Below are 18,287 nucleotides of genomic sequence, written 5' to 3'. Positions count from 1 at the left end.
GAAAGTGAACAAAAATCCATAAAAAATAATGAAAACTCTGAAAGAATATAGACACGTATAATTATAACCCTGTTTAATCTAAAATATACTAACAGGCAGTAGCTTTCGAGACTGGCGTGTCTCTTTATCAACTGAAATTCAAATACAACGGATAAGTGCAATGAGCTGAGTGAGGCACATTAATCATGTGCCATTGTTGTTGCACGGACGTGCGCTGCTTTTACTCCACTGATCATCTAGCATTAAAACGGTTGTCTCTAGGATGGGGTGTAGACGTATGCCTTTGTGGCGGTTTATTGCCTTTGGATTGTTTAATATGTTAAGTGACTCTAGCCATAGGCGGTGGCGAAAGTGTCGTGAGTGGTCTACTATTTCAAAGTCACGTTTGGGATCAAGATCGTGGTTGGTGGCCCAAAAATGTTCCGCGTGAAGTTAAAACTCTCATTAAGGTAACAAGGGTGCGTCAATGAAAATAACAATTCAACTCAACCATGAAAATCACAAAAATAAAGTATCTACTGTTACATAGTGAAACTGTGTGTATAGAATTTTAAAATGGCTCTGATAGCACATCTTCACTCATGTGTTACTTCTCACTAATTGAAAAGACATATTGGACAACCTCCAAATAGAAGTTATCTACTAGAGTGCCCATTTAATAAAAAATAAAATTGCGTTGAATAAAACTTTTTCACTAATGATTCATATATAAGGAGTAACTTGCTAGGCCTCTTCTCTGTCTTACTATTATAAGTTTTTCTTCCTCTTCTGTCTTACTGTTATAAGTTTTTGTTAGGACAACATTAAAGGGGAAAGGAAATGAGCGCTTTGAGAGTAAACTGTGCCATAAGTAGTAAACACGAGAATTATAACTTTTGGGCGAAACGGTACCATCTGAGAACCTTCAAGCCAAAGAAATAGTAGGTAGTATATGAAAATAGTGAAAACAAGATGAAAGAGACCAAGCAATTTCAGATGTGGAAAACTGCTACATAAAGGTCTCCAGTGGGGAACCTCTGTTGTAGAGTTGTGGGAGGACAATGGTGATGCATCGAAAATGATGGATAAAAGGGGCAGCTGATAAGTGTTGCCCATTAAGTGGAGAAGATAGAAAATAACTGGTAATTCCATGGGGAAAGGGTCCCGGAAAGAGAGAATAATGTGCAAATTGAGAAAATAGTGCTAAAAAATGAAAAGAAAGAAAAAATAATAAAATAAACATGTAAATACCCCACAGTTTTAATGCTATTTTGCTATTCATTCCAATGCTTTTGACCACATCAGATGAAATGTTTTTGTTAAACATGTCAAATGAAGCCGTAGGTGCTGCAGCAATTTTTCCACCTTCTCAATAGCTGTCTCTTCCTACAGAATGCAGTATTTACTGCAGAATTGTATGCAATAAAACTATATAACCCTAGATAATATAACCAAGCATCAATTCAAGCAATTCTTATATATATATATATATATATATATATATATATATATAGAGAGAGAGAGAGAGAGAGAGAGAGAGAGAGACTACTTAAGTGCAGTCAACGCCATTCAATTTACTACTTCCCACCATCCCATTCTGAAACAGATAGTCTCAATCATATATCAATATCAAACATCCAACCAGATGGTCACCTTCTGCTGGATCCCTGGTCATGTGAGCATCCGAGGTAATGAATGTGTGGATCGTGCTGTTAAACATCCTGCTAATGGATCTTTCTGCCATCTAAAAGTGCCATACACTGATTATAGATCCATTGTTAAAACAGCATGTAGGAATCAATGGTCTGAACTGGGGCAAACCGAAGTCAATAATAATAAACTATTCCAGATCAAAAAAGAACCTCAGCTGTGGACTTCTAGTTTCAAGAAAAGAAGGCAAGAAGTCATTTTGACAAGACTCTGAATCGGTCATTCCTATATAACTCATCTGTTCTTGCTTATGGGAAAGAACCCTCCTCAATGCTCCTATTGTCAATCCCAATTAATTATCAAACATATGCTCATAGAATGCCCTCAATATTCAAGTATCCAGAAATTCAGTTTTTGCTCTCTATCCAACTTTCAAGAACCTTTAACATTACCACACATACTTGGCAATAATGCAAAATTTGAAGCACTGTTTCAATACTTGATAAGCATAAATATATATAATTGTCTCTAATAACTGTAATATTAAAGACAGTCATAAGTTAATAATGAACAGCCATAATATGGCCCAGGAAGCCCTTGTGCCAAAAAACCCTCAAGCACAACAACTTTTGCCCCTGGCAGACATATCCTAGTCCTATTCTCCCTATCCTTCTTGCACAACATATTTCCCTGACAATAGAGTCACTGACAATAACTTGCTCTTGTTGGGACAGCACATTCTGCATTAAAGATTGCCACTGTATTGCCGATGTCACTGATGCACAACAATGAGCTTTGGGCAATGATGATGGCAACAATGAGTTCCTCAGTTGGGCAGCAAAGAGACTGATGCCCCCCATTTTAATTCTTTTGAGGGCATCTACCCTACTCTACCTTATGCCACTACTACTACTACTCTTCAAACTCTCATAAATGCCTATCAGAATGCTGAGTTGACACCTAATTTCTTCACTCTCACTCTCTCTCTCTCTCTCTCTCTCTCTCTCTCTCTCTCTGCACCTAGCACACAAAGACATCTTCCTTGGCTGGATCATGTCCTGTTCCAGAAAGGTCTGCAAACATTCCACAAGTTGCTAATTTTTTAGAGTCCACAGTCCTTATAGTGTAATTCTATTGTCTGTCTGTCTGTCCGTCCATCCGTATGTCTGTCACAGCATTGTATCTCTGGAACCACTCAAACTATTTACTTGAAATTTTGCATGGGTTTGTACATCATGTAGGCCAATATAACACCATATTTACTGTTGTTGAAAAATATTTGCTGAGAAATGGGGGGGGGGGACAAAAATGTTGTCAACAACCTATAGCTTATTATACACCATTGGAAAGAGCTCAACGAGTAGGTTTAAAATATAATTTTAAAATATTTTTAAAATTAAAAATGGCAGCACCAGACAGGAAAATGTGAGTAATTTTTGTGTCCTCTATTTCCATCACTAATGGAGCTAAAAATTTAAAAATCACATTAGCTATGCATTATTGATGCTTATCAAGGGAAAACTATTCCAATTGAAATCTATCATTTACTTTTTGTGTTAAAATTAAAAAAAAAAAAAAAAAAAAAAAACAATTGTTTATTGCACTTCAATAGCATGCTTTGTACTAAGTAACTCTCCTTTTGGTGACAAAAAGGTTGCTAAATAGTTAGTTAATAATTCTATAAAGGTCATTTATAAATTTTGCGACAAGAAGTATTTTTTAACAATTTTCAAAGCTGGAGTTGTCCTGGCAAGGAAGTACTCAAAGAGCCAGTGTTGAGGCAGCGGTGGTGGGGAGGTGCCTGCACGGAGTCTTGCACGGCTCTCACCTGTCAGTTGCTTCTACTCCAAGACTTTAATCGCTTCACCAGGAAGAAGTTGGAGTTGCTTCTCCCACCCTTGTCATTCACAACAACTGGAAAGACTCAAATAGACAACGTTTTCATTAGTTCCTCAGTTTTAGGCCAAGCCGGGGTACTAGAAACTTTTTTTACAGTTACCATAAAGCTCTATTTGAGATACTACACTAATGACCATTCATGACTATGGACCCTTCATTCAGTGCCCGGCACTCAGTAGTTGACCAATTTATTTTAGGCTGTGATGCATTTGAGAATCTCCCCTTTGGTTCTCCCCCGAGCCACAGCATTCCCACTACTTTGTGCCCATTGCTTTGCTGTTCTAGCCTGGGATATACTTTCCATTTAAATAGAATTAAATGGATTAACAATGAAAATTAATAAGAATAATAAATTTAACTGATCAGTTCACACTACTACACTAAGCTAATAGATTCCTAAATGCAGTGATGTGTATGCTATCTACTTTTGTTATACCTTACGTTATCAAGTCTGAGATATACATTATGCTATACCATAATAATCACGTTATTAAATTACTTATATCCTTGCTTAAAAGTAAAAATTCCTTAGCTAAACACAAAAAGATATATGCCCAACAATTGACTGGAGCTTTCAAGCTACTTATTTATCAGTTAAAACCCTACTATTCCTCTGCACTACTTGATACATGCTATGACATTCGCACCAAAACACCAATACAATAGCGGTATGAGTAGTAAGTCGTAACTTAAATCACTAACTAAATTTAAAAATAAGTTAACGAATGTTACTAAGACTATTTAAACTATTTGTAAAACATAATTTAATATATTAATTAATCAAACAGATGGTAAAAATTTCCAAAAAACATCCATTTACATGAGCATAAGATTCTGCATCCTGGAACATATAATGTCATCCTATTCCCCAGAGTTCCTAGTCCTGATACATAAAAATAAAAAACAGGCACCTAATTTCACATTTAAGGGCCTTTATTCCTACAACAGGCCATTCCCCATACAGGAACTAAAAAGAGCTCTCACCTTTCTAAGGCAACTGTTATGAAATGATTAAGCATCTTTCACCATAATCTGTGGATCACCTGCTCCTATATAACAGAATCTTTACTGAAGAGCAGTTTCTGGATGCCTAGTGCAAGGTCATTGTTCTTGCCTTTGTGAAGGCAGGAAAGGATCTCAAAATTCCTATTAATTATTGTCCTATCACTCTGACTTGCTGTTTGTGTAAAATTCTGGAGAGAATGCTCTAGTACTCTTCTTGTCTGGTGTTTAAAATCAAATGCCTTCCTCTCTAATATGCAGTTTGGTTTACAGAAGAACTACTCCACTCTGGTCCATTTAATTAGACTGGAAACATCCATTCAGGATGCTTTCCTAAAACATGAACTTCTGGTGTCTGTTTTCTTTGACAAGGAGAAAGTGTATGACATAACTTGGGTATTTGGAATTTTATAAGACCTGTATAGCCTACAGAGCATCTCATCTCATCTAAGCAATCTTAGAGAGCATCTCCCCATCATTATTGAGAACTTTTTTGCCAATTGGTCTTTTCAAGTTTATGGAGGATCCTCACTCTCTTGTCCCTTTTGCCATGGAAAGGAAGTACCACAAGGATCAGTAAAGTGTTATATTTTTTGCCATGAAAGTAAATTCCATCACAGAACAACTTCCTCCAACTGAAATAATGGCTTCTTTGTTGATAACTTTAGCATATTTCCTCAGTCATGCAAACATGACTGTCATTGAAAGCAAAATCTAACAATCCATTGATTGCCTCAAATCTCAAGCATTAGCTAATGGATTCTTGCCCCAAAAGACTATCTGCATACATTTTTTTTTGTAAGAACAATCCTCATTGTGAACCTGAACTGAGACTTGAACAAAATGCTATTCCAGTAGTGACAGACACAAGATTCTTGGGACTGGTATTTGATAAAGAGGTGACCTTTCTGAAGCATATCCATAAATTCAGTACAACATGCACAATAGGACTGAATATTCTCTATGCTCTCTCTATTTCTTGGGTGCAGACAGATGCACTTTACTACATATCTACTGTGCACTTGTGCAATCTCAACTAGATTATGGATCCCAGGTTTTCAGCAGCCAGAAACAATGTACTACAATGGCTGGACCTCATCCATCATCAGGCTGTCCATATTGCTACTGGAGCATTCTGAGCACCTCCTGTCCAGAGCCTTATACGTGGAAAAAAAAATGAACCACCATTAATGCTTCGACATAAGCAGTTGTCTCCCAAGCAGTTCTCTCCATTTTTGAGCCATGATAGGAAAATTTGTACAATGACCATCAGGCTGCCAAATAGTCTTTTTGGCATTCGTGTCCAAGCACTACTCCAAGATTTGGATATTATGGTAGACAAGGTTGCCCAAATGTCAAGGAAAACCCTTCCACCTTGTCATGTTCACATTCCAGCATGTGACTTTTCCCTTAAGAATTGGGTGAAGTTTGATATTTCTTCATCTTATGTCTATCTGCAGCTCTATTCAAAACATTTAGCTGAATATTCCAACTTCTTGACTTTTACACAGATGGCTTGAAGTCAGAATCATGTGTAGGATCTGCTGCTGTCTTTCCAGACACACTTATATCCCAGCAGATTCTCCCTGAATGCAGCATATACACTGCAGAGCTGCATGCTATAAAGTTTGCCTTAGATCACATCAGGACCTGCCAATACCAACAGTTTACTATATATTTTGATTCACTGAGCATATTAGACTTTATTAACGTTGAAATACAATTCTCATCCAGTTCTGTCTCGGATTCGGCAGAAGATTTATTCTTTCTGTAAACATAATTTTGATATCTACTTTTGGTGAATATCAAAACTGAGAAAGTTTTGATATCCAGCAGAGAAATCCTAGCCACATTGGGATTAGGGAAATGATTTGGCTGATACTGCAGCCAAATCAGCAATTCCTTGTAATTATCATGGCCTCTCAGTCTCTTGATTAGACTGGTATTCGAGCCCATGACCACCAAATACGGAGGATGCAGAAAGGTCAGCGAATGACCACCGCATATCCCCAGAGCAATATGACTTTAGTTGCTAATGCTCCTAAAAACCAAATAACAACAACCTCTCAGTCCCCTATACAGACTACAAACAAATAATACACAAGATTCACTCCCAATGGCACAATTCATGGAATTGGCAGACTTCAAATAAATTATATCTGATATAGCCTGTGACACTATTTTATCCATTAAACATTTTAATTAACTGTACAGCTCTTATCAATATATGTTGTACTGCTTTTAACGCTCTGAATGAGCCTTATGCACTCAGTCAGATTTTATCTGATTACAACATATCAGCTGGTTTTAACTTCTTACAAAACATAGATTTATATACATATGATTTATATTTTTTAAAGATATACCACCTTTTACTCTTATATAACAACAAGGTAACTTCCTTTAAAGATTACAGAATTTATTTTTAACATGCTATAACTTTGTCTTGTCACATAATAGCCCTTGTACATAACATATTCTAACGTAGCTACCAACGTTGAATGTGCAACCCTCACAAACCAAATTTCTTGATGCCACTGCTCACAAATATTCTTGAGGAGGGTTCAAGTAGAGCCTTGATGCATATCTCTGATTAAGCTTCCAGTGGATCCCCTATCCTCCCATTTAATCTTTTCCCTGGCCCCTTAATACCTATCTTCACACTTTAGCAAATACTGTCAAATACCTCCACTTTTCAAATGAACACCATCTCTATTAAATAAATTTGCTTTATCAATTAGAGCAGACCAAGCTGTGAAAAGCTTCCCCCAATAAGCTTTGCAGAGTCCCAAGTCTGAAGCTAATAAGGCTCTCATCATCATCAAATTCTTCATATCGTGTATGAACAGAATTACAAACACAAGAATATTTTCACCAGACTTACAATATGTCTGCAGCATGACCTTACACTTCTGTATGAGATCCTCTCTTTTATTTATGCTTTAACTCATTGGTATTTGCATAAATAATCATACTTCCTCACTTTAGTCAGCTTAAGAACTAACAACTGGTTTTGCCCAGTCTATTTTACAGAAATGTTCTTAAGTTTCCCTTCCAACTGAATTTCCTAATAAGATTACCTCATTATGAACCACATCACTTCCACAAACTAGATAATAGTTAATTCTAATAAGCCTACCCAAGATACTTATTCTTGTAATCCAATATAATATAATTAATAATAAAATTGCATAGTGCACAATATAAAGGGTAAAGTTGTATAAACTACATACTTGCTCTTGTATTTGTTTTTGCTATGCCTACTAGAAGGCTACAAAAATTAAGTAAAATTAAAATTTAAATGACCTGAAGAATAACAGAAATGCATATATGGTAGGAAGTTAAAGGAAATCAGATATTACATCATATTAATGTTGTACATTTTTTTTTACATATCTTTTGAGGGGGAGACAAATAAATTTTAGTCTCATTATAAAAAAAAAAAAAGGATTACACTAGTCAACACAATTTTTACCTCCAAGAATTTAAATGCTGTTTTTAACCAATTTTTATGTGTAGATTTTGAAACCACCATGATAGTTTCACATCACTTCACAGTTATTAAATGTAGAGGGAATTACGTTTTACCGAAATATGGCAATTCTGCATAATCTACCAGTAATGTATAACATACCGATTTATTTTTAACAGATATAAGCTAATTCTCTTAATTTTAGCAATCGATTCTGGCCTCAGTTTTCTGGTGATAAACATAATCAGACTTCTACCTACAGTTCTTAGGTTCAAATTCCGATGCAACAATTTACAGTTTGAAGAGTTTACAGTTACCATTTTTGGTGAGAATTTTTGTAGGCTGTGCCAAGATTTTCCAAGTATTTACTGATTGCGACATGTTCTCAGGGTTGTAAATTTATCCTCCAAACATAAACGGCCCTCGAGAGTATGAGGGTGTGGCCTGCAACCCTTGTGGGAGGAAACGTTTGAAATATTTTGCTAAGGAGGACAGCATGTGGTTTTGCAAAGGCATTATTGGATTTCTAAAAGAACTAGGTGTTGTGCATAAGTCAGATGAATGGTGTTTATTCATAGATGCCTCAAAATTAAGTTTTAAAGCAATTTTGCTTCATAATGGCAATGAATTTCATCAATTCCTGTGTTTCATTTAGTTGGACTTAAAGTCATGAAAGCATGTCTAAGGTTCTGCATGCTATGAATACCAGGATTATGGTTGGAACATATGCAGTGATCTTAAAGTTACTGGTTTGCGGAGGGGGAGGGATTCAGAAAATATTGTTGTTTTATGTGTTTGTGGGACAGCCGTCTGACAGAAGAACATTATGTTGTGCAACATTGGGACAAGCGGGATGAGTTCATACTAGGACAATGTAATATAAAATATTTTCCTTTAGTGCAATCAAACAAGGTTCAACTTACATCAAACTTGGATTGATGAAAAATTAGGGGAAGGGACTAGATAAAGAAGGTATCAGATCTGCATACTTGAGAAGTGTGTTTCCTAATTTAATATATGCCAAACTTAAGGAAAGAATTTTCGTAGGAACCCAAATTAGGAAACTCCTGAAAGATGTTAGAAACCCAGATGAAAAAAAGATGTGTTAGAAACCCAGTTAAAGGAGGTTGAATTGGCAGTTTGGCGATCACTTAAGGCAGTAGTATATGGTTTTTTGGGTAACAGGAAAGAAGAAAACTATGAAATGTTGGTGTCTGATTTACTCGAGTGTTACAAAAACATGGGCTGTTGAATGTTGTTGAAAATCCATTTTCTCCAATCCCATCTTGAAGTTTTCCCCAAAAATCTGGGAGACGTGAGTGAACAAGGGGAGAAATTTCATCAAGATATTTCCACGATAGAAAAGTGGTACCAAGGACACTAGGATTTCTAATGATGGGGGATTACTACTGGTTCCCTGTAGTAAGCAGGAATACAAGAGAAAATCCATTAGTAAAAAACATTTTTAAGGACAATTACGTTATCGAAATATAACTATTTTGCTATGATTTATGATATTTTTTCTGAAGTTAACAACTAACAAACAGAATGTATATTTTTTTACACTTTCATTATAAACTTGAATTATACATATATAACCCTTTATTTTAACATTAAACGTTGATACATCTTTTGATGTAGATGTGATAGAGACTTTATGGTGATTTTTGGAATCAGCATGTTTATTTACTCCAGAATCACATATTTTCGTGGAGGTATGACAAAAAATATTTTTTGTTGGCTAGTGTTATTAGTTAAATAACTAATTAGCATTTGTTGTGGAGCCTTGAGTATGTCAAACTGATATATAAATGAATTTGTAAATTATATGCACAATTAATATTTCCCTTCTAGTGTACAAAATTTAGAGATTGCAGTTTTGTCTCTCCAAATAACAGAAGGTTGAACATATTTTAATTAACTTGTATTTGACTGATAATAATAGCAACCAACATAGAAATTTCTTTACCTGGATATGGACGGTGTGCATCAGCAGCAGGTGCAGTTTGTGGATGATACACAGGTGATGAACGGCCACCAGGTGATGAAAAAGACTTTGGCAGCTAGATGTTAAGAAAATATATTATTGTAAAGTTTTGGATATATTATCCCAAAAAAATAAACTTGAAATACTTTAAATTTAAGAGTTAATAAAGGTGGGAAGTTATTTTCATATTTAATGTGAGTAGCATTTGATATGCAAAGATACTCACAATGCAAGAAAGGAAATATAAAACTAATAAGAAATACACAATTTTCAAATATAATATACTGTCCTTCAAATAGAGAAGACTCTTCTCTAGTTGACAACCATTGGAGATATCAAGCAACAGTTTCCATGATGCTCAGAATACAAATGCAAAGTTCTCTAATTTTTTAGTTTCAAATTTGGCAAACAAAGAATTGTAAAATCCTGATTTGATATTTCCATTCACTTTGAAAATATCAAAAAACTGTGGCTTCCACAAATATGATGTACAGTACTCTGCCAATTTATGAACGTATTACAGCTGTACTAAGTGATAGACTGCAATTCTGAACAGCTGGGTTATGTAATATAAACAGTACTAAGCCGCAAAGTGGCATAGTACTGTGTTTATACATGTGCAAATAATGATTTGTATTTAATATACAAATTGAAGTCAATTGTATCTGTGTGTTAATAAACCTGATAGCTTCTGTCAGGTCTGTGGTGAGTATATATCTGAAGAGCATAAAAGAACACTTACTTCTGGAATCAAGAAAGGTTCTGTACTTTAACTCCTATTTTGCAGTCAAAGCCCTTGGACCCCCATTTGCCTATTGTGGGGGTCATGTAGTAACACTTCAAGTATGTTTAAATGGAAAAAATTAAATGTATACCATTTTCAGTGCCAAAGATATGGCAGGAAAACATTGAGGACTGCTACTTTTGATTTTAACCAATTTCATTAGCTTTTCATATAAAAGTAAGCTGATTATTCAATACCCTCAACCTGTCTTCTGCAATGCCCATTAGCTCATTCTTATGATGTACCAATTCCTCAAACATGAACTTTAGATGAATATATGTCAACAAATGGAAGTATTTTACAAGGAACAATAATGTATATCAACCCATGAGAGTCAACCTCATTTGATTAGTGGACTTAAATGATCTGGCAGCTTAAATCTTTTTAAGAGTCAAGCTGAACTGTTTGGTTTCAGATTAATGGGATTAGACTTGCTTTCACAACATACAAACATATTCAGGTAAACAGCTGCCAAAAGAATTACAGTTTTTCCTCTGTGAGGAGATCTCACTTTCTGGAATGATACTGACAGCTTAATGAATGCTCTAGATCACAAGTATAATCCTCAAGACTAAAGGCTTTTTACAGATTCATCAGAACATAGTCAAAAGGTGTTCTGTTACATAATGGAAATACCTATCTAGTCATATAGATTAGACACACTATCCTTTTGAAGGAAACTGACAAAAATATGTAATTCTTCCTCAAAAAAAAAAAAAAAAAAAAATTACATAAGTATAACTATAAAATCTGTTGTAATCTGAAAGTGGCTACGCTTTTGCAACCACTTTCAGATTACAATTTCGTTTCCCAAAGTTTTGCTACTTGTCTGTATGGGAAAGCAGAGTGAAGGATCCCCGTTACATTTTTAAGAAATGGTCAACTTGAACAACATATACCGTATTTCCCCATGTATAAGACGCACCTTAATTTTGGGGCCTGAAATTTGAAATAAAAAATGTATTACATAAAATTATTGAACTCAAGTTTTATTCATCATACAATTCATACAGCTCATCACTGTCAAAACTCCCATCCATTAGCTTGTCCTCATCTGTGTCTGATGATGAATCACTGTCTTCATATATTGCCTCGTCCTCAGTTCCATCTATGGCATTTGAAATGCCACACTACGTAAATGACTTGACAACGAATTCAATCTTTATATTATCCCAGGATCTTTTCACCCAGGGACAAACTTCTGCTATAGTTGGTTTCTTCACTCTTCCTGCTGGTGTCAAATTGTCCCCAGAAGACTTCATCCATTGGTTCCATTCGTCTCTCATGGCAGCTTTGAAGGGTTTGTTAATGCTGACATCAAGGGTTGGAGCTGGGATGTCAAGCCTCTAGATATGACGACAAGTTTTGTTTTTTGCTCTGCAGCAATCTTCTTTGTATTTTTTGTTATGTGTGCCCTGAACTGATCAAGCACCAATAGGGCAGGTTTGCGTAAGAGCCCACCTGGTCTCCTGCTCCAAACTTTCTCAAACCAGATCTTCATCCCATCCTGATCCATCCAACCCATGTCATGAATGTGGACAATCACTCCTTGAGGAATGTCTTCTTTTGGCACTGTTTTGCATTTGAAAATCAGCATAGGAGGCAGCTTGGTTCCATTGGCACAACAAGCTAGAACAACTGTATAATGGCTCTTTTCATGTCCACTTGTCTTCACAGTTACAGTTTTCACCCCCCCCCCCCTTCTTATCAACAGTTCTGTTACTTGGGACATCAAATTGAAGGGGGACTTTGTCCATATTTGCAATCTGTCCCAACTCAAACTGATGTCTTCTGACATTGAATGACAAAACGATGAAATTCAAGGACCTTCTGCCCATAGCTTTCAGGCATCTTTTGGGCAAGTCTGGTGTGTGTACGCATGCTTAGTCCATTCCGTTTCATGAATCTGAAGCACCAATTGTGTCCTCTTTTGAAATCAGTAACTTCTTTTTCATCAGCAATTCTTCTTGTCTCATGCTGAATCATCTTTGTGGACATAGGAATTCCAACTGCGCTTTGCTCCTCAATCCATATCTTCAATTCCCTCTCTAAATCAGGCCATTTTGCTGACTTACCTCTAATGGCCTTCTTCTGCCGTAGCATTTTCAGTAGGGTTTCTTCTTCCTGTAGCCAGTCTCGGATTGTTTTCTCATTTGGAGGAGGACCAAACTTACGTTCAGCATCACGATTTCCATTCACTTTTGCAAACTGGATCACTTTTAACTTGAATTCAGCACTGTACTAAAATCTTTTCTGAGCCATTTCTGGGCAGAACGTGGCAAAATGTAACCTAATATACTGGTAACAAGTGCAAAACAATGAGCACAAAGACGACAAGTGTGAAAAAGCAAGTAAAAAAAATCTACAACCACTGTATAAGATGCACCCAGTTTTTAGACCCCAAATTTTTTGAAAAAAGGTGCGTTTTATACATGGGGAAATACGGTACTCCCGACAGAAGGAAGTTCTTTGTTTATCATCCACCACTAGATTTTATTGTACTACCATCTTCGTATCAAATTAGACAATGAAAAACTTCATAAAAGCACTGGACAAAGGTCCCAGTTTCCAATAGTTGATTGAAAATTTTCATGAACGTATATGACATAAGGATAAAAGGGGAATAATTGCTGGTCTACAAATCAAGATATCAATAAAAGACAGTTCTCTTGATGATATCCTCAAAGTATTCAAAAAAAAAAAGAAGTATGAAATGCTTTCAAGGCAACCTACTTAAACTTAAGAATTCAAAAGATTAGCAAACTTTGAGGAGAACTTTGATGAACTGGTGCATGTATACTTGCGTGTACACCAATGCTAGGAGTTTGGTAAATAAATTTGATGAATTTGAGGTATTTCTCAAAGCATCAAAGGCGGATATTGTTGGGATATCAGTGACATGGTGTCACACAGATATAAGTAATGCAGAACTGGAATTTGGGGAGTACAATGTCTACAGAAAGGATAGACAGGATAGAAAGGGAGGAGGGGTTACGCTATTAGTTAAGAAAACAAAAAATCCAAGGAAGTGAAGCCAGTCGACATCACTGAACAGTGCAGTGTCGAGTCAGTTTGGTGTGACATAAGCACTGGGAGATCAAAATTGAGAGTAGGAGTGTGCTATAGGCCTAATGACTCTGATGAGTATAATAAGAAACTGTACAGGGAAACAGAGTCTTATAATGGGGGATTTTAGTTTCCCAGATATTGACTGGAATTTGTGGGTTGGTCACTCACACACTAGCAAGGCTTTTGTGGATTTATTGGATGACTGTTTTCTAAATCAGCATGTTCGGGAGGCAACTAGAGGGAGCAATGCTCTTGATTTGATTATCAGTAGTGATTCTTCATGCATTAAGAATCTGCAGATACAGGAACCACAAGGTAGCAGTGATCACAGTGTGCTGAAGTGGGATTTACTCAAAGAGGTAACTACCATTAGGGGTAAAGGGAAGGGTTATTGCTTCCGTAAAGGCGACTACGATGGACTGAGACAGTATTTAAATTCTATACAGTGGGACCAACTGATGATGTTACCAACAGCAAACTCAAAATGGGAAGCATTCGAAGAACTTATCTTGGAAGCTACCAGGCTTTACATACCAACTAAGAAATATTGTTCAAGGTTCGGGCCTAAATGGATGTCATATGAACTAATGAGACATATGGTAGAGAAGAAAAATGCATGGGATACATATAAATTAACATGTGACACAGAAGTCCATGAGAGATATAAGTTGATCTGTAACCAACTTACAAAGGAGGTTAGGCAGGCGAAGGCAGATTACGAGAAATCTTTGGCAAGGGATGCAAAGAAAACAGCAAGGAATTCTTTACTTATGTAAACTCTAGAATGAAGGGGATGAATCAGATTGGTCCACTTGATATCGATGGTTCAACTGTTCATTATCCTGCTCAGGTAGCTAACGAACTAAAACAATATTTTGCATCTACATTCACACATGAGGAGTTATTCAGGAAGGGGAAGGCCATAGATGAAGTAAACACTGGCAGTGAGCTAGATGATCTTGTAATAATTGAGAGTAAAGTAGAGGAGAAATTGTTGAAGATAAATACAAGAAAGGCACCTGGGGTGGATGGGATCTATCCAGTTATATTAAAGGAGGCAGCAAAGGAAGTAAGCAATCCGTTAGCCATAATTATGAGAGCTTCCTTGGACTCTGGGTTGGTACCCACAGAATGGAGATGTGAAAATGTAACCCCAATTCACAAAGGAGGATCAAAGGCTGACACAAGTAATTATAGACCTGTGAGTTTAACTTCTGTTCCAGGAAAATTAATCATCTTGACAAGAATTCAGTTATAGCTCAGACACAGCATGGTTTTGTTAAGGGAAGGTCTTGCCTGACCAATTTGATTGGATACTATGATGTAGTCACAAAAGAATTGGATGCAGGGAATAACTTTGATATTATATATTTGGATCTTAGAAAGGCTTTTGATACTGTTGCACATGGAAGACTGCTGCACAAATTGGAGCAGTGTGGCATTGGTGGCAAATTGTTGCTATGGATAAAGGGATGGTTGAGTGGCAGAAGACAGAGTGGTAATTAATGGACACTGCTCATCATGGACTAATGTTATTAGTGGAGTCCCTCAGGGTTCAGTGTTGGGTCCATTGTTGTTTTCTGTATTTATAAATAATATTGATGATGGTATATCAAGCTTAATGTCCAAGTTTGCAGACAATACAAAGGTTGGCAGGGTTGTTAAGGATGCTACTGATGCTATGCTGCTGCAACAGGATCTGGAAAGGTTGAGAAGATGGGCTGAGAGGTGGCAAATGAAGTTTAACATTCACAAATGTAAAGTACTACATATGGGAAACAGCAACCCCAGAGCAAATTATCAACTCTGTGGTACCACACTGACAGTGGTAGAGAATGAAAAGGACCTGAGGGTAATTGTGCAGGCAGATATGAAGTTCTCTGAGCAGTGCAGACGGGCTGCAAGAGTAGCTCATGGTGTCTTATCAATGACATACAGGGATTTTTCTAGCAGGGATAAGGAGGTGATTATTCCGTTGTATAAGGCAATGGTCAGGCCGCACCTTGAGTACTGTATACAGGTCTGGAGGCCTCATTTGAAGGATGTAGAGCTGCTGGAACGAGTACAGAGAAGGGCGACAAGGTTAGTGAATGGAGCGAAGGGTTGCTCTTACGAAGAAAGGCTTAAGTTTTGCAAATTACAGTATCTGGAGACTAGGCACCAGCGAGGTGATCTGATAGAGGTGTATAAAGCCTCGAATGTTTTGAGCATGCTCAATGCTGATGGAATACTGCCTCTTGCTCAGAATAATCACCTGAGAGGGCATAAATTCAAATCGAGGAAAGACAGATGTAGGATAGATGCGCGGGAATTTGCCTTTAGCCAGCAGGTAGTTGGTTGGTGGAAGAGACTTCCATCCCTTGTTGTGGAAGTTGATAGCCTAAATAAATTTAAGGCTCAGCCAGACAGGTATTTCGAACGAACGGGGGGTGAAGTGGAAGGGGTTTTTTTTTTGGTTTTTTTTGGTTGATAGTAGTAGTGGCATGTGATGCAAGAAAGCAAATGTATGAGCTTATGCAGCATCAGCCAACAAAAAAAAAAAAAAAAAAAATCACACCATTCCCTCCAAATGCCTGTCCAGTTCCTCCTTAAATTTATTCAACCTATCAACTTCCACAACGACAGATGGAAGTTTGTTCCAGCAATTAACCACCCGCTGGCTAAAGGCAAATTTCCGCACATCTATTCTGCATCTGTCTTTTCTTAATTTGAATTTATGCCCCCTTAGGTTCGTAATCTGAACAAGTGGAAGGATCCCATCAGAATTCAGCGTGCTGAACCCATTCAAGGCCTTATACACCTCATCAGATCACCGCACAGGTGCCTAGTCTCCAGCCACTGCAATTTGCAGAACTTAAGCCTCTCTTGATAAGAGGATCCCTTCATTCCCCTCACCAATCTTGTTGCCCTTCTCTGTACACGCTCAAGTAAATCTACATCCTTCCTAAAATGAGGCCTCCAGACCTGTACACAGTACTCAAGGCTGCATAAGCTTGCTTTCTTGCATCATATGCCTCTACTAATGCTAACCCCTGCAAGTACAAAGATATGGGTTGTAATGAGTTAAAAAATTCATTTTTTTCCGTCACATCTTAATCTCCCCAATTCTGAACTCGGTGATGTCAGTAGGGAAAGATTCCATCAAAACATTTCTTACTTAGACAAATAGCATGAAAGGAAGTGGTCATCCCATGCTTTCTAATTGCATTACAATGCCTCTATTAACTAAACACATCCAGATAATACTATATCTGAGAAGATTCCCCTTTAACGTAGCATATACTGCAGATCTGCATACTATAGAGTTAGCTCTAGATCACATAAGAAATCACCAATGGTTTATTATATATACAGATTTATTGAGTGCACTACATGCTTTATCAGTGATGACACACACTAATCATTCAGCTCTGTTCCCAGCAGATGATATACACTCTCTCTAGGAAGGGGGATTTGATATCCACTTCTGCTGGATCCCCAGCCACATTGGGATTAGAAGAAATGATTTGGCTGACATTGCAGCCAAATTGGCAACCCTGATAAATAATCTTGACCTGTAATCCGTAGTAAGTTACATTCTCAGTGGTACAATTTGTAGCATTCGCAGGTTACAAACAAAACTATATTGGATTAATCCATCTTTGGCAGTCTAGTCTATGCAGAAATCATAAAGACGAAGTTGTTCTTGCTTGGCTCTGCATAGAACACAGTCATCTGACACATTCCTTTCTGATGAGGGATGATGACCCTCCTTTGTGTGCGAAAGGCGACACCATTTTATCTGTTAAACATATTTTATCTGACTGTACCAGTTTTAGAAATGCTCATTTTACCACTTTTAACTATCTGAGCCATATACTCATTGAGATTTTAATCGACAATGACAAATGTGTCAGCAGTTTTTAAATTTTTAAAAGAGATTAATATATGAAATACCCAATTTATTTTTACTCTTGTACTGATTTATTGATATATATATAGGGTGTCTCAAAAATACACGGCATAACTTCAGGAATGAGTTCCTCATATGTAGACAATAAAAATATTTTATATCAACATAGTTCCGGAAATGCTTGGTTTCGAGTTTTGAATGTCTGTCTATGACACTTAACTGTTCACATCACCTTATAGTAATTGTTCAAAATGTCCACTTCTGCCTGAATACAGGCCTCACATCGATGTCTCATGGACTCACGAAGACGATGCCAAATTCCTGGCATGTTTCACATTGTCTCACAACCTGCCACAATTCGATTGCATCAGTTTGTTTTCTCACAACACTCTCCAAATAGTCATACATTAAACAGCCAGTTGCATTGCTATTCTGCGTGTGCTGATTCCAGGAGTGGCATCCACAACATCCTCCTCTACTTCAGGAGTTGTAGATCTTGGTCATCCTCTGTTGGCAGCACGAGGTGTAAAGGTCCCTTGTTCACAAAGGCGGT

The 18,287-nt window shown here is 37.0% G+C and overlaps 1 protein-coding gene across 3 annotated transcripts in view; it reads right to left on the bottom strand.

The window, feature by feature from the left end:
• Window positions 1–18,287, bottom strand: part of LOC150088166 (uncharacterized) — a 323,234-nt gene that overhangs the window by 72,745 nt on the left and 232,202 nt on the right. For all 3 annotated transcript variants that reach the window (XM_090369359.1, XM_090369360.1, XM_090369361.1), the window contains one exon: window positions 9,972–10,065. In XM_090369359.1, the coding sequence (XP_090225485.1) occupies window positions 9,972–10,065 (94 nt within the window). The remainder of the gene's footprint in view (window positions 1–9,971; window positions 10,066–18,287) is intronic.

Source organism: Mastigoproctus giganteus, chromosome 3 (assembly GCF_048544385.1).
Source record: "Mastigoproctus giganteus isolate SK-2022 chromosome 3, ASM4854438v1, whole genome shotgun sequence".
NCBI lineage: Eukaryota > Metazoa > Arthropoda > Arachnida > Uropygi > Thelyphonidae > Mastigoproctus > Mastigoproctus giganteus.
This window is presented reverse-complemented; position numbering and strand designations above follow the sequence as displayed.